Genomic DNA, 17,842 nt, shown 5'->3' on the forward strand with positions numbered 1-17,842 from the left:
ATGGTCTTACCAGGACATTTTTTTTCTTTTTTAAATTACCAACGCATACCCATCACATCAAAACAAGAAAAGAAAAATGGATTTCAAATATCATGCTTTTGAATCACAGTATGGATTATTTTGTTACCAAATTAGATGGCAAAGCACTAATTATGCAGTGATGTGATACGTGGGCTAAAACAATAGATTGTGTTACTATTACCAGACTAAGGACATATTACAATATTCCCAACTCACAGGAAAGTAACCATCAGAAAAAATAGGAACTTTTAAGTGGAATATTTCATTGCAGCAGAGTGTGTTCATAAAATTAATGAAAATGAAGCCACAATCAAAGCAAGTTTCCAAGTGGCTCATTTGTTAGCCAAGCAAGGAAGGTTAATTAAATTGTGTTTGATTGGGGACGCCTGGGTGGCTCAGTGGTTGAGCGTCTGCCTTCAGCTCAGGGCGCAATCCCAGGATCTGAGTCCCACATCGGGCTCCCTGCAAGGAGCCTGCTTCTCCCTCTGCCTGTCTCTCTCTCTCTCTCTGTGTATCTCATGAATAAATAAATAAATCTTTTTAAAAAAGAAAAGAAAATGAAGTGTGTCCAGAGGAAAGATACCTATTTAACACTGTTTTCAGCAAGAACAGAGCTGAGAACACTGGGAAGAGCATCAATAGGCAATTAACAAATCCCTTTGAGTGGCTTCCCTGGCTCTTGATTTCCCTGGCTCTTGATATATGTTACCCATACTACTCAGTTGTTTATTCAAGGAGTCAGTGAGAAGTTGGAAGTGACTAAAGAACTAGCCTCTATGGAACATCTACGGGAGAGAATATTTTCAAAATGGAATTATACACTTTAAATGGGTGAATTAAATCTCAATAAAGCTGTTTTTTTTAAAAAAGGACATTTTCAAAGAAGTTGCGAAAGCACTACTTCAGTATAAGCTGAAGTAGAATCTGCTAAGATATGTTACAACTGAAGGTGGTAGAAATAAATACGGAGCAGGAAAAGCTATAGTTGGATTCATTCACAAAGCATGAAAACATTAGGCATTTAAAACTTATGGTAATTAGGGGCGCCTGGCTGGCTCAGTCAGAAGAGCATGCAACTCTCCATCTTGGGGTTGTGAGTTTAAGCCCCCCTTTGGAGGTAGAGGTTACTCAAAAATAAATAAATAAATAAATAAATAAATAAATAAATAAATAAATAAATAAATAAATAAAGCAAGCAAGCTTATGGCAATTCCGTGTATTACTCATGAGTATTCTGTATATCAGGTGTTAAGGAACCAATAGTGAACAACGGTTCAATAACAATAGTGAGCTTCATTCACTGTCAGTTGACTTAACCATCATTGGTTCTGTGAATTTCTCTCTTTCAAGACTATTTAAAAATTTTTAAGTAATTTCTACACTCAACGTGGGGCTCGAATTCACAAGGTCAAGATCAAGAGCCGCATGCTCTTTCAACTAAGCCGGCCAGACGCCTTGCTTTTTTATGAGGTATGGAAGCTAGTCCTAGTCGTATCCTGACTCGCCCTACTAGAAAGCAGTTTGATGGAGGGGCAGTTGTAAAGTTTTATTGCAAGTTTGTGAGTGCGGGGCTGAGATTAAAATCTTTCTGAGCCGGAAGAACCACTCTCAACCACTATTATCAAACAAGAATGGCTTTTGAAGTTACCTTTTGCTAAAAACCTAATAATGATTCCTAATAAACTCAACTTCTCATTACAATGCAAAGTGGCATGTACATGCAAATTTTTACTGTGGTAAAGTCATTTCAACAACTAATGTTGTATAATTCACAAGTAATGTATAGCTGCTTTCTATACTTCTCCGTGTGGTCAAAAGCTAAAATGAGGGACGCCTGGGTGGCTCAGTGGTTGAGCATCTGCCTTCGGTTCAAGTCTTCAGGTCGTGATCCTGGGGCCCTGGGATCTAGTCCCACATTAGGCTCCCCGCAGGGAGCCTGTGTCTCCGCCTCTTTTTCTGTGTCTCTCATGAATAAATAAATAAAATTAAAAAAAAAAAAGTGAAAATGAAAAGATCTTCCTCCCCATACAAATTTGCAGCCAATATATTTTTTGAACTTAAACTACGGGTTCCAGTAGTGTTTTTCAGACTTCATTACAAGTGTGAAGAAAATTTCTATATTCCAAAATCTGTTTTACTACATAGCTGAGAAGAGTATCTTCCTAAATTTCAATTATTATTATTATTATAAATTTTAATTGGAAGTAATTAATTTGCAATATAATGACATGCTAAAAGGCAACCACCAATAGAAGAATTTAATGGAATTCTATAACTGCCTTCTGAGCAATGAATATACTTAATTAAAATTACATGTTCATGGGCTGATGTCAGCATTTGACAGCACCTATCTGTGTGGACAGACATTTTCAAAATGAAATACATAAAATTTCATTATAAATCAGCATCAATAATTAAACACTTGGGCAGTCCCAGTGGCCCAGTGGTTTAGCACCGCCTTCAGCCCAGGCCCGGGATTGAGTCCCGCGTCCGGCTTCCTACATGCAGCCTGCTTCTCCCTCTGCCTGTGTCTCTGCCTCTCTCTCTCTATCTCTCTGTGTCTCTCAGGAATAAATAAACAAAATCTTTAAAAATATATAATTGAACACTTGTGATCAATTTTGATGATTGGGAACCTGATTTTGAACCTCAATAAGCAAAATATTATTCCTGCCAAAGAATTCCTTTCTTCTATTAGTAAACCAGTATTACCAAAAATTGTGCTCGATTATTACGATCTTTTAAATCTCATCAATAAAATTTATTTTGGGAATTTGTTTTCTTTCCTCTGTAAATGTGTACATGATATCCTTAATTTTGCCTCTTGGCCCACCAAGCCTAAATACTTACCATCTAGCTCTTCGTAGAAAGCGCTACTAAGCCTGACCTAAGTCACCGTCCCACCTGTGCTATTATGATAGTAAATCTACTTCATGGTTTTGAGTCAGTAAGTGTAAAGTGTGTAGAATGGTGGTGTGTGGTAGGTGCTTTTTCAATATAAGTTATTAATATTAATAGCTATATTTCTGGAACTCTTCTGAGCTATACAGAAATTGTGGCCCTTACAAAAGGTTATCTGTAGGTGAACAAAAATGTTCTTTTGGATAGGCGTCACTAAAAGTGCCCTGCACCTGCAGTGGTTACTACTTAATCCACCCCAGGTCTTTTTTTTTTTTTTTTTTTTTTTTAAGATTTCATTTATTTTGATAAGAGAGAGAGAACACACAAGCAAGGAGAGTGGCTTGCAGAGGGAGAGGGAGCCTCGACAACGTTGGGCTTGATTCCAGGATCCTGGGATCACGGGGTCACAACTGGAGCCAAAGTCCACCCAGGCGCCCTCTCCAGCTCTTTTTTTTTTTTTTTTAATACCTTTGTGCTTCTCCGTCTCCCCCCCTTCTTCTCCTACTTCTTCTGGTAGCAGCTTTATTGACATAGAATTTTTTTTTTTAAAGATTTTATTTATTTATTCATGACAGACAGAGAGAGAGAGAGGAAAGACACAGGCAGAGGAAGAAGCAGGCTCCATGCAGGGAGCCCGATGTGGGACTCGATCCCTGGTCTCCAGAATCACACCCTGGGCCAAAGGCAGGTGCTAAACCGCTGAGCCACCCGGGCTGCCCCTAGAATTTATATACCATACAATTCACTCACTTAATTCAGTGCATCGCCACAACCAATTTTGGGACATTTCCATCATCCCAGAAAGAAACCAGCACTTTCTCAGCCATCATCCCCAAATCCTCCCACTCCCCCCACAGCCTTTGGCCATAACTAATCCACTTTCTCGTCTCTGTAGATTCACCGGTTCCGGATATTTAATATAAATGGAATCCTCTGATATGTGGCCTTTGGTGACTGTCATGTTTTCCCCAGCATAGTATTTTCAAGCTTCATCCACACGGTAGCTTGTATCAGTACTTCTTTTTTGTGGCAGAACAATATTCTAGTGCATGGATGTGCCAGTTTTGTTTATTCGTCAGCTGATGGACGCTGGGTTCTTTCTGACTTTTGGCTATTATGCACCATGAACATTCCTGAGTAAGCATTTGTGTGGACATATTGTCAGTTCTCCCGGGGGTACCCCGAGAAGTAGAACTGCCAGGTCACATGGCAGCTCGATGTCCAATGCTGAGGAATTGTCAGACTGGTTTCCCAAGTGGTTGCACCAATTTTGCATTTCCACCAGCAGCGTATGAGGGTTCTGATTTCCCATCTTCACCAACACTTGCAATCAATCTGTTCTTGTTGTTGTTGTTGTTATTATTATTATTATTATTACAGCAATCCTAAAGACTGTAAAGTGATATCCAGCTCATTTTTGATTCTCTGAGATGAGGACTGGGGAAAGCCACCTTCCTCGCCACTCCATGCGGGGTCCATATGGGGACGCCACCCTGAGAGCCCCGCCCTGAGAGAGCACCAAGCTTTTGACACTAAAACTTAAGTTTTTTTTCAAAGGAGAAGAGGCTCCCAGAGATTATGCCCCACTGGTAGCTAGCTCTTCAGTTCACAAGTTCAGACATTTACTTGACCCTCTCAGAAGGCATTATTGGGAAATGTGGAAATATTTTTCAAAGGACTACAAATACTTAGAGGCAGATTATTACCAGGGAGCTTGACTCCACAGGATGAGCTGGCTTCTGGAGAGTAGTTCTGCAGAGGCCACTGCCCATCTCCCACCCTACATCCCTATGATTTACTGAGACATAAGCAGCCTTCTGAGGAGAGGAACCAGGGCCACTGGGAGAGAGGTCTCCATACAGGAAGGAGAAGTGTCCCTGGAGATGCAGGAGGCGTCCCTGAGTGTCCCTCAGTGTCCCTGAGGCAGGAGGCCAGGAGGGCGAGTGGTTTCTGGTTCTGCCCTGTGAGGCAGCTGCTTCCCTGGGTGGAGCAGAAATGGGGACATTTGCCCCTGTCAACTTAAAATAGCCAGGTGTTTTACTGGCAAAATAAGCACAGATAGGAACAACAGAAGAATTAGAAACTACGGCAGACCACAGGCAAGTCCAGAGACAAAGGGAAGGGAAAGTCAGCTTCTGTTAGCTTTTAGGAGAAAATCAGGGAGACTTGTTTGAACAAAAGTTCATTGGAGAAGAACAAGAGTTGGAGGCTGTTTCCTCACTGGCTGCCACTGGCACCTGGGGCAGGGAGGGAGCTTCCTTCTTTTTCTTAAAAGCAGGCTATGAAATTCCTATGTGAAAAGTGTTCTCCTTTGTCAAGATAAGGCTGATCTTCCTGGGGCACCTGGGTGGCTGGCTCAGCAGCTGAGCATTTGCTTTGGCTCAGTCCGTGATCCCAGGGTCCTGGGATCGAGTCCCACATCCGGCTCCCAGCGGGGAGCCTGCTTCTCCCTCTGCCTGTGTCTCTGCCTCTGTGTGTGTGTCTCTCAAATAAAATCTTAAAAAAAAAAAAAAAAAAAAAGAATGATCTTCCTTCTTCCTGCTGGTTATACAGGCTGCAAGGAGCAGGACATGCATGAGCACGCCCCTGCAAGGACTTCCCCACTCGGCTTTAAATGAGGTCTCTGAAAAAAATAAAAATAAATAAAATAAATGAGGTCTCTGATTCTCCCACCCCCGAAGAAAGTCCGCCAGTGGAGGCTATTGTGTGCCTACTGCGTGCTGGCTTCTGGTGGGCGTCACTCTTACTGGGTGCGCTTAGCAGAGTGTTTCAAGGTGAGCCCTTCCCCTTACACATGCACCCACCACATCCTGACTGTGTCCTTCATAGCACTTTGTACAGAGGCAGCTCAGAGATGCTCATTTCAGCTCATCACTATGAACTCAGAGCCTGGGATAGAGCCTGGCACTTACAGATACTCTAAAGTATTTGGTGGATGAAGGAAATAATCTAAACTCAACACTGGCTGGTGGAATCCAAGTCTATTACCTCCCTGCATACATTATTTTGCAGTTTATTCCCAGTAAAAATAGAGTATTGCTGGAAATTTCCTTTGTTATAATGACTACCTAATATTTTTCTCAACAACTCACCAAATTTGTTTTGACCAAGCTCAGCTTTTGGATGTTTATATAGTTTTACATTTTTTCTTTCTTTCTCTTAAATTTTTTAAAAAAGGATTTTATTTATTTATTCCTGAGAGACAGAGACCTAGGCAGAGGGAAGAGAAACAGGCTCCATGCAGGAGCCCGATGGGGGAGCCGGATGTGGGACTCGATCCTGGAACTCCGGGATCACATCCTGAGCCAAAGGCAGATGCTCAACCACTGAGCCACTCAGGTGTCCCTCTTTTTTTTTTTTTTTTTAAGATTTTATTTATTTGAGAGAGAGAGAAAGAAAGAGAGCATAAGCTGGGGGTGAGGTAGAGGGAGAAGCAGACTCCCTGCTGAGCAAGGAGCCTGATGCGGGGCTGGATCCCAGAACCCCGGGATCATGACCTGAGCCACAGGCAGATGCTTAACCTACTGAGCCACTCAGGCATCCCGTTTTACATTTTTTTCTTTGAAAAATAATAGTGATACATCCTTGTACAAATGTCTTAGAGCTCATGTCTAGCTATTCCCTTAGAACAAATTCTTAGAATGGAATTGCTGGTCAAGCGATATGTCCATTTTCTCTTTTTTTTATTGAAGTATAATTAACATTTGGCATTATATTAATTTCAGGTGTATAGATTCAACAATTCTATGCAGCACCCAGTGCTCATCAAGATTAAGTGTACTCTTTAATCCCCATAACTTCTTTCACCCATTCCCCCACCCTCCTCTCACCTGGTAACCACAAGTTTGTTTGCTGTAGTTAAGAGTTTGTTTCCTGGGGCACCTGGGTGGCTCAGTCAGTTGGATGATGCCTTCGGCTCAAATCATGATTCTGGGGTCCTGGGGTCTGGCCCTGAGTCAGGCTCCCTGCTTAGCAGGAAGTCTGCCCCTCCTCCAATCCTGGCCTCTCTCTCTCTCAAATAAATAAAAAAAAATTTTTTTTTTAAAGTATGCTTCTTGGTTGGTCTCTTTTGTTTCTTTCTTTTTCTTTTTTTTTTAAAGATTTTATTTACTTATTCATGAGAGATGCAGAGAGAGGGAGAAGCAGAGACACAGGCAGAGGGAGAAGCAGGCCCCACCCAGGGAGCCGGATCCGGATTCCATCCCAGGACTCCAGGATCACGACCCCCCCCACAAAGGCAGGTGCCAAACCGCTGAGCCACCCAGGGATCCCCCTTTGTTTTGTTTCTTAAATTCCACATATGAGTGAAATCGTACAGTATTTGTCTATGACTTACTTATTTTACTCAGCACAATATCCTCTAGATCCAACCATGTTGTTACAAATGGCAAGATCTCATCCTTTTTTATGGCTGAATAATATTCCATCACATATATCTAGCTATATAGGTAGCTATAGCCATAGATACGGAGAAAACGTACACCTGTGTCTGTCTATACCCAGATCTGCATCCATCTACGGACAGTTGGGCTGCTCCACTGCTCGCCTATTGCCAATAGGGCTACAATGAACAGAGGGGAGCCTGTGTCTTTTCAAATCGGTGTTTGCATTTTCTTTAGGTAAAAGCCCAGTAGTGGAATTCCCGAATCTTACGGTAATTCTGATTTTAATGGTTTATTTCCTCGTTGATGTCTTTGCTGGCCGGTTCATCGGTTCATCAGCCTGTCGTGCACCCTCCCCCTGTCTGTGGTGTCCCGTTACTCCGGGGCTTGCTCTCTAGCTCCACACCCCCGCGGTCGGGAGGCGCAGGGTACGTCTCAGTCCTTTTCTAACTCATGGAGATTTGTTTCGTAGCCGACGGGGAGCCGGGCCGCTGGGACCGCAGGGACCCCCGCGTGGGGCGCTCTCGGCTCCCGGGGGCGGGGCGGACGGGGCGGCACTGCCTGAGCTCGGGGGTGGGGGTGGGGTCGGTGGGGATGGGGTGAGGGTGGGGGTGGGGGTGGGGGTGGGCGCGGGGGGGTGGGAGCTGGGCGGTGCAGGTCGGACGGGGCGGCTGTGCCCGAGCCCGGGGTGGGGGTGCAGGTGGGGGTCGGGGTGGGCGCAGTGGGACGGGCACGGGGCGGTGCAGGTCGGGCGGGGCGGCCCTGCCCGAGCCCCAGGAGTGGGGTGGGGGTGGGGATGGTGGGGATGGGGGTGGGGATGCGGGTGGGGATGGGGGTGAGGATGGGAGTGGGGGTGGGCGCCGGGAGGTGGGAGCTGGGCGGTACAGGTCGGACGGGGCGGCCCTGCCTGAGCTGGGGATGGGGGTGGGGATCGTGCGGATGGGGGTGGGGGTGGGAGTGGGTGGGGATGGGGGTGGCAGTGGGGATGGGGGTGGGAGCTGGGCGGTGCAGGTCGGACGGGGCGGCTGTGCCCGAGCCGGGGGTGGGGGTGCAGGTGGGGGTGGGGGTGGGCGCAGTGGGACGGGCGCGGGGCGGTGCAGGTCGGGCGGGGCGGCCCTGTCCGAACCCCAGGGGTGGGGTGCAGGTGGGGGTGGGGGTGGGGATGCGGGTGGGGGTGGGGGTGAGAATGGGAGTGGGGGTGGGCGCCGGGCGGGGGGAGCCGGGCGGTGCAGGTTGGACGGGGCGGCCCTGCCCGAGCCCCGGGGGTAGGGATGGGAGTGGGCGCAGGGGGTGGGGTGGGAGCTGGGCGGTGCAGGTGGGAGTGGGGGTGGGGGTGGGGGGTGGGGCTGTGCCCGGGGCCGGGGGTGGGGGCGGGCGCGGTCCCGGGCTTCGGCCCGCGCGGAGCACGGCGGCGGGAGGGGCGGGTGCGGGCGGCGCCCGGCGCGGGGCAGGTCCCGGTGGGTGCGGGCGGGCCGCGCTGCTGGGTGTCCGCCCCGGGACGCTCCCCACCGGCCTGCTCGCCGCTGCTGACCCCGCGCTGGGCCCGGGGACGTTCCAAGTGCCCAGACTTAGCAAACTTGCCAGGTAAGCGGCGCTGGCCTTGCAGCCGAGCGTGCTGGGAGCCCGTCTCCCAGGTGGGGCCCCCCGGGCCGGGGTGGCGTCGGGTCCGCGGGCTGCGGCCTGGAGCTTGAGCCCGTGGCATCCCTCCCGCGGGGGGTCCTGCTGCGGGCTTGCCCCCCCACCTGTCTCTGCCCCTCCTCCGCTCCTGGACGGGCCTCTCCCTACAGGTGACCCTGGCGGGCTGCTTTCAGGGTGAGCGGCACTCACCTGGCTGTTTCTCAGCGTGTCTGTGCAGCAGGATGGGCTCAGGAGCGTCCTACTCCGCTATCTTTCCAGAAAGTGGGGTATATCCGTTATTTTTAAGGATTCATGAGAGATCCAGAGAGAGAGAGAGAGGCAGAGACACAGGCAGCGGGAGAAGCAGGCTCCATGCAGGCAGCCCGACTTGGGACTCGATCCTGGGACCCAGGGGTCATGCCCTGGGCAGCAAGCAGATGCTCAACCACTGAGCCATCCAGGTGTCCCCTCCTTTTTTTTTTTTTTTTTTTAAGAGATTTTATTTATTTAATTCATAAGAGACACACAGAGAGAGGCAGAGACACAGGCAGGGGGAGAAGCAGGCTCCATGCAGGGAGCTGGAGGCAGGACTCGATCCCAGGACCCAGAGGTCAGGACCTGAGCCCAAGGCAGACGCTCAGCCGCTGAGCCACCCAGGCGCCCCTGGGGATGTGTCCATTTTTTAAAGGTCTGTCATCCATATTCCCAGCTCCCCCTTCCCCTAAAGACTGTGGATAATAAGGTCTGTGTGTCACACTCCGTCGCCAACAGTAATTTCTATCATCCTTTAAATCTTTGCCGGTGACATGGGCCCATTGTCATAGCATCTAACTGGCTCCCAGGGCTGGGCAGCCTCTCAGGGAATTGCTCGTGAATACGTGCAGAGGTTTTATTTCAGATTTGTCATAAAGAAGATCATTCCTGAGAAAGTCAGATCAAAAATTCCTTCTTAGAAGAGACATTTCAGGGGACACCTGGGTGGCTCAGTCTGTTGAGCATCTGCCTTCGAATCAGGTCATGGTCTCAGTCCTGGGATCGAGCCCCTCATCGGGCTTCCTGCTCAGGGGGGAGTCTGCTTCTCCCTCTCCTCTGCCCTTGTGCGCTCTCTCTCTGTGTCAAATAAATAAATAAAATCTTTTTTTTATAGATATTTTTTTAAATTTTAATTTATTTATGATAGTCACAGAGAGAGAGAGAGAGAGAGAGAGGCAGAGACACAGGAAGAGGGAGAAGCAGGCTCCATGCACCGGGAGCCCGACGTGGGATTCGATCCTGGGTCTCCAGGATCGTGCCCTGGGCCAAAGGCAGGCGCTAAACCGCTGCGCCACCCAGGGATCCCTAAAATCTTTTTTTTTTTTTTTTTAAAGAAGAGACATTTCATAGATAACTTGACCAGTAATCAAAAAGGATGTCTGTCAGTATGAGGATAGCTGCCCGTTGAGCTTAAGCCCTGAATGTCAAGCTAAACGTCATTGCCCAGCCCCGTGCTGGGAGGGGGATATAGGAGCCAAATTTCCAACAACAGGCACTTCTCTGATTAACTTTCATTAGAAAACAGCACAGTTCAGCTCCAACTGCGGCTTGGTGTAGTTTTTCTCTTTTCCTGGTGTAATGTGACGTTTTTCATGGTGCTGATATTTTGTATTTCTGTTTTAGTTAACTTACTTAGTTACTTCCTCACCCACATAAGTCTGAAGGGCCTTTCTCCAACTCACCCAAGAACGTGTTCTAGCATGATGTCTTCTGAATGTCAGACAATTTACTACCATCCTCAGGATTCTTTTTTTTTTTTTTTTTAAGATTTTAATTATTCATGAGAGACACAGAGAGAGAGAGGCACAGACATGAGCAGAGGGAGAAGCAGGCTCCCTGCAGGTGGGACTGGATTCTAGGTCTCCAGGATCAGACCCTGGGATGAAGGTGGCACTAAACCGAGCTACTGGGGCTGTCCGCCCCCCGCTTTTAAAGATTTTTGTTTATTAGACAGAGCTCTAGCACATGCCCTTGTGCATGAGTGGGAGGAGGAGCAGAGGGAGGATGGGCGGGGGGGGGGGGGCGGGTGGTCTGGACAGACCTCCCCACTGAGCAGGGAGCCTGATGTGGAGCTCGATCCCAGGACCCTGAGATTACGACCTGAGCCCGAGGCAGACACTCAACCAACTGAGCCCCGCAGGTGCCCCTGAATTTACTTTTAATTTAAACTTTACATCATCACCTTCCTTTATCACAAATATTAAGTCACCATAAAATAAATACAATAAAAATAAAGTGTTAGTGGGTCCTAGGTGGGTATCTCTGTCAAAGGCTCTGTGCCTGGGGCTGCTCTGTCTTCCTTGTAAAAGAAAATATCCAAGCACCAGCGCAGTCACAGACACGGGCAGTAAATGTGATTTTCTCCTGGTGTAATCAGAGTGACTGAAACACATTTGAAAAGGCAATTACTTTCCCCCTCCAAGTGAATCAGTATTTTCCAATGGTGACCACAGACCACTTAAAATCATCTTGTGTGCCACAGGCATCCTGGCTGTCACACCTGAGCACACATCAGAGTTAACCTAGAGTCTTGTTAAAACGGTTGGGGAGACGGCTGAGGCAGTAAGTCCGGTGCTGGGGCTGAAAATATGCATTTCTAAAAAGCTCCCAAGTCATGGGGCTGCTGCTGATCTGGGGAACACTTCGAGGGCGACTGCTGTCATTGCATCATCTCTCATTTTAGGAATAACTAGACTGGGGAAGCTGACAGGTGCAAAGTAGACACCACTGCGACCCCCAAACAGGTGCTAACATACTCCCTTCTGTTGATGGCAGTTTTTCTCTCGAGGAGCAGCAAACCCGAGCCCAGTACTGGCACCCCTAAGAGCTGTGTTAATAATCCCCAGCACCACCCAGTCCTCCATGAGGAAGCCTGAACTACAGTTTGTTTGCACACCTACTGGCACCTCCGTGTAGCACCTTTCAATGAGCCCAGGAGGTGAGAAGTCAGGCTACTTCCTGGGGAAAGCCCCTTCGTATAACTTCTCCCAGAGCTTAGTTCCAGAAGATGGATAATGGAATGGTGACGTCGTCGGAGAGGCCGACAGGGGCCTGATCCCACAGGGAGTGTGCATTTTATTTCAAGTGCAGCAACAGGAAGTCATGGGAGCATTTCAACAGCACAGGCCCCGCGGTTCATTTCCTCCGTGACCTTCCTCACAATGTGAGCTTACCTGGTCTTTGTTGGGTTGGTTGTTGCCCACCCTCCATGAGGGCTTCCCTGCTTTGTTCACTCCTCTGTCCCCAGCAGACACGTAGCAGGGGCTCAGTTAACACTTATGGAATAAAGGAAAGAACAGGCAAATGCCAATGAGTTTGCCTGAGGGGCAGGGGGCAGGGAGGGATGCAAAGTAAACGATGGAGTCCTGCGTCTTCAGATTCACAGTATGTTGGGGGAACCGATTTTTCAAAATAAGTTGTTGGTTGACATAATCAAATTATTCGTAAAAGAAAATTCATAAAGCAATGTGGGGAAAATACTCTCCCCTCATTTTAAAGACACGCTGCTAGCCAGACAAACTGAAACAACATTTTACATCTTTAAACACGCTTGCATGGCTAATACCCAACTCCGGTGAGGGTGCAGATGATTTCATAAGCTTTACAAAGGCTATATTCCCTTCAAAAGGAAATTCAACAACAGATATTAAGAGCCATAAAAAAAATGTTTGTTTTTTTGTTTTAACTGAGAAATAACATTTAAAAATGACCCTCTGCCTGAGAAATTAATTTCTGGGACTTTATCCCGAGGAAATACTTTCAAATGAGTGGAAAATTGTGTGTGCAAACTATTTTTTTTGTGCAAACTATTAATATACAGAACAGCACAGATGAATCTCAACATAGTTATGCTGAGTGAAAGAAGCCAGACCAAAAAATAAAAATTCCAAAACCCTAGTACATCTGTATGATTCCATTTATATAAAATTCTAGAAAATGCAAACTAATCTATAGTGACAGAAAGCCAATGCGTGGTTATCTCGGCCTGGGGTTGTGGGGAAGGATGGGCACAAGACTTTTGGGGATTGTGATAATATTTGCTATCTTGATTATGACCATCATTTCATGGGTGTACGCCCATATAGCGACTTTAAATATGTGCAGCTTCCTTTACATTCTTTATGCCTCAGTTAAGTTGGAAAATAAAGGAGAAGGAAAGGACTGGATATCCACAGTAATATGGATGAATTTTGAAATTGTTGTGTGAAGGAGGAGATCCAGACCTAGAATAGTACATACTGTATGACTTCATTTATATACAGTTCTAGAAAAAGCAAACTAGTCTCTAGTGACACAAAGGAGGTCAGTGGTTGCCTAGGTTGGGGATGGAGGGAGGACTGGACTGCAAAGGGGCAAGAGGAAACTTTTGGGTGCGATAGAAACGTTCTGTATCGTGATTTTATTTATTTATTTATTTATTTATTTATTTATTTATTTATTTATTTATTTGTTTGTTTATTTTGTATCGTGATTTTAATGGTAGTTTCACCACCATCTCTACGTAGGTGGATATACATCTATTAAAACTCATTGAGTTTGACACTTTAGATGGATCCGTCTATTGACACAAATAAACAAAAAATTGATGTAACTCGACAAAGCAAATTTAAAAAGAAAAAAGAAAAGACGGAAAAGAGCCTTCGATTTAACTTTTGGTGCCAGGAATCCTTCAGGCTGAGAATTACAGCACGGGGGTGCTGTTTATTTGTTTGGAAAAAATATTTCAGTGGGCCTCTTGTCTCGATAAGAGCAAACCTGAAATCCTATTCCCTAAATGGAGACTTTTGAGACAACAAGGAAGGAACTTTCTGTGGGATAACATAAAAAAAGTTTTGCCTTCACTAAGGTCCAAGGTAAAACTCGGACTAATCTTCCCAAGGGGTGGCTGGACTCACCCCCCTGATGGGGCTACACCCCGGGGAGCTGGGCTTCGGAGGGGAGGGGAGGGGAGGGGAGGGAGGCCTGGGTTAGGAAGCTCCTGGCCTGAGGGGCGGGCTGGTTCCTGAAATGGGAGAAGTCAGGGGTTCCCGGGCCAGAGGGAAGTCGAGAAGCCCGGGGAGTGAGGACAGGAGTCACCTGTGTCAGGCTTTTCCTTTTGCTTCGCTTCCTGAGCTGTCGCCCACCCGCCTTGGTGGAGTTAGGCCTAAGGCTACCGTGTTTGAGGGCACTAATGGGGCCGTCCAGGTAGAGTGCGGCCGTGGCCAGCCACGGGAGCCTGGAGACGGGGTTACAGAGTTGCTCGGAGTGCCCACCCGGGAGGCCACCCCAAAACTGAACACCCCCCAGTGTGGGGAGAACATGAACCAGCTCCCCGGGGTTGGCGAGCTCCAGCGGGAGGGACCGTGCGTCTCCCTGCTCCCGGGGCAGGGCATGGAGCTCGGGGCTGTTCCCAGGAGTCACCCGCTCCTAAAGGGACATTTGGGACGTGAGGGGGTTCGCTACTCCCCCTCCCCCACCCCATAGACCTCGCAGGGATGGGTAGGCTGTTTTCAGCTATTTGGACTGTGATAAATTGGATAGAATATTTTGAACAGAAAAATACTCTCTAAGGCCAGGCCCACTTCTTTTATCTCAAAAGCTCAGAGGAGGAGACCTACCCGACGGGGGGCCAAACCCCAACAAGTAATTGCCTCTGGCTGGTTGACGTCAGTTAACGACTGGACTTTGTACCCAGAAGAGAGTTAAAGCTAAGGACGGTTGGAGATAAAGTCATTTCCTCCTTGGGTTGCCCAGCAAGGACGTCGAAAATGAAAGGCCTTATCCTCCTCGCTCTTCACCTTTCCATAAGCTCAGGTAAGAAACATTTTATAACTTTTCCTTCCTTTAATCACCCTCGCTGTCTTGGAGGTAGACCCAGCAAGCTTCAGGCACCGGTTCCGAGGCCCAGAAGGCGGATTATTTTATGGCTAGAATTCCTCTCCGGTTCTGCTCATGGTGAAGAGAGACCGAGCAGGAGGACGGGCCTCGGGACTGGCGTGTGGGGTTCAGCGCAGCAGAGATTGGTCTTCCAGAGCTCCTCAGCCCAGAACAATTCAGTAGGGGTCTGGTGCCTGGTAGCCTTTGCTTGGGCCCCCACAAGTCACTTGGACCCTAAGGCGGTGCAGGGACCAGGTTTCATCCCTGGTTCTGGCATCAAGAGTCTTTTGCCCCCTTCCACAAGGGAATCAACGTTTACCTCTGGAAAAATCCCTACACCCCTCTGGGTATTGGTTGGCTCTTCTATCAAACGTGGATGATCGTATCCGTTGCACAGTTACCATCTGGCACAGGGAAAGCCCTTGTTTGATGAAAAGAGTAGCAGAGGGATCCCTGGGTGGCGCAGCGGTTTGGCGCCTGCCTTTGGCCCAGGGCGCGATCCTGGAGACCCGGGATCGAATCCCACGTCGGCTCCCGGTGCATGGAGCCTGCTTCTCCCTCTGCCTGTGTCTCTGCCTCTCTCTCTCTCTCTGTGACTATCATAAATAAATTAAAAAAAAAAAATTAAAAAAAGAAAAGAGTAGCAGAAATAGGTCAAGTTGACCAGCTGGTGAAGTGTTTTCTTCCTCCTGGAAGAGCAATTGTTTATCTCTTCAACCTTTTTTTTTTTTTTTTCCTCTTCAACCTTTAATGACTATTTGAGCCAGGCCCTGTTGAAGTGAAGAGCCATTCTGCCAACGGGGACTCACAGACCCAGGGGCCATTGGCAGGGTTTTTTTGTTTTTTGATTGTTTTATCTGAGGGTGTAGGAATTGCTTCCTCACTAAAACTTATTTTTTTTAAGGTTTTATTTATTTATTTGACAGAGAGAAAGCACAAGTAAGGACAGAGGGAGAGGGAGAAAGAGGCTCCCCACTGAGCAGAGAGCCCGAGGTTGGGATCCATCCCAGCACCCTGGGATCATGACCTGAGCTGAGGCGTCCCTCTCACCAAAACTTTAAAAAAATATTTTTTTTAACCAGTTGTCAATGTCCGAGTTCTTTGAGACAATGAAGTGTTCTAGGGGACTAATCACCGGACTGCTAAGAGTTTATTACTCCATATGTCCAGGTTTTCCTAAGAGTTGGAAAAAAGCTAACTCTGATGATCACCCTTAGGGCAAAGATGATCTCTATTCATCTTACTTTTTAAAAAATTAATGTGTCTAAAATTATTTAATGGGTAAGCATCACTAGAATAAAATTTTGGAGGAAGTTTAATACACACTTAAATGAAGTATTTTTATTTCATCATTCTTTAAACACACCCCCTTTCCAACTCTTCCTAAATTGCCATATAAATGGGAAATGAGGACGATTGCCTTAAACTGTAAAGATAAAAGGTGGCCACTTTCAGGTCATAAGAGTGCCCCCTGCTGTCATTTCCCATCGTCCTCACAGAGGACAGGCACGCAGAAACCATGCTACTTCTCAGTACTGATCTTCCTACATATTAACTTTTTGCAATAGATTTCAGTTAACATTTTTTTTCGGTTTTGTCTGTTGAACTTCTCATTTTATTTATTGTGGGATTTTGTGTGCGTGTTGGAAGTGGTCATGTATTTTCGTTTTTAATGTAGTCGCCTCTGCTTTTCAGGAAAGAGTGATTGGATACAAATTAGTATTAAATAGTAGCAACTGCCATTATATATTGAATGTTCTGTCTTCTGAAACTTGGTGTCTCTGTTCCTCCAGCCATCCAGTCAGTCACTTCAAACTCAACTGCCGCCACATCAACTCCTACCACAACTCCTACCACCACACCAACTCCTACCACCAAACCAACTCCTACCACCACACCAACTCCTACCATCACATCAACTCCTACCACCAAACCAACTCCTACCACCACACCAACTCCTACCATCACATCAACTCCTACCACCAAACCAACTCCTACCACCACACCAACTCCTACCATCACATCAACTCCTACCACCAAACCAACTCCTACCACCACACCAACTCCTACCATCACATCAACTCCTACCACCAAACCAACTCCTACCACCACACCAACTCCTACCATCACATCAACTCCTACCACCAAACCAACTCCTACCACCACACCAACTCCTACCATCACATCAACTCCTACCACCAAACCAACTCCTACCACCACACCAACTCCTACCATCACATCAACTCCTACCACCAAACCAACTCCTACCACCACATTAACTCCGACCACCACATCAACTCCTACCACCAAACCAACTTCACCTATTTCTACCTCATTGGTAAGTATGACTTCTGTATCAAGTACAGTTTCAACCACCACTGTCACCACCATCTCAGCTGGAAGTGGCAACTCAGACACAGCTACTACTTCTCCAACAATATCAGTGACCAATAACGGATCATCCGTCAACACAACCACACAGAATAATTCTTCAGCAGCTACTAGCAGTGTCACTTCGTCCAAGACCAGCACCCCAACCATTCCTTCCCCCCCAGGTAAGAGCCATTCCTTGCCTCAAAGACTGCTTGCTTGCAGACTCAGGGCATTGTGGAGGAGGGTAGGTAAGTGTGTTCTGTTGGTGGAGGGAAGTGGGTATAAAGACACCCAAGGTTTCCTTGCATATAAACCCCTGAAATTAAAAACTCAGAGTCACAAAGGCTAGTAGTGATGGCAGAGAGCCTAAACGATAACCCGCAGGCTTATTCTGTACCTTCCCACCTATGTCACTTCAAGCTAGGTGTGGAATGTTTTTATGAACTTGGACATCACAAATGCTCCTTCTCCCCAGGAGATTTTTACAAATAGCTTCAGCATCCCTGAGAAGGCCAGATCCAAATAAATGCTGTCTCTCCAGCCCCACTGGTCTACTTGCCTAATCTACCCAAGGAAGGAGTCAGTTCGACCCTGGCTCCTTAACAGAGGTTAGTGAAAAAAGTTACAATGGTGGCTGATCACAGTTTGAATTCATAGAA

General features: G+C 47.1%; 1 protein-coding gene across 2 annotated transcripts in view; it reads left to right on the top strand.

Moving 5' to 3' along the window:
• The first annotated feature begins 8,747 nt into the window (after positions 1-8,747).
• The window catches only part of MUC13 (mucin 13, cell surface associated), a 34,248-nt gene continuing 25,153 nt past the window's right edge, over positions 8,748-17,842 (top strand). For both annotated transcript variants that reach the window (XM_072811567.1, XM_072811566.1), the window contains exons 1-3: positions 8,748-8,888; positions 14,533-14,747; positions 16,604-17,365. In XM_072811567.1, coding sequence (XP_072667668.1) covers positions 14,702-14,747; positions 16,604-17,365 — 808 coding nt within the window. In that variant the 5' untranslated portion in view covers positions 8,748-8,888; positions 14,533-14,701. The remainder of the gene's footprint in view (positions 8,889-14,532; positions 14,748-16,603; positions 17,366-17,842) is intronic.

Source organism: Canis lupus, chromosome 35 (assembly GCF_048164855.1).
Source record: "Canis lupus baileyi chromosome 35, mCanLup2.hap1, whole genome shotgun sequence".
Classification (NCBI taxonomy): domain Eukaryota; kingdom Metazoa; phylum Chordata; class Mammalia; order Carnivora; family Canidae; genus Canis; species Canis lupus.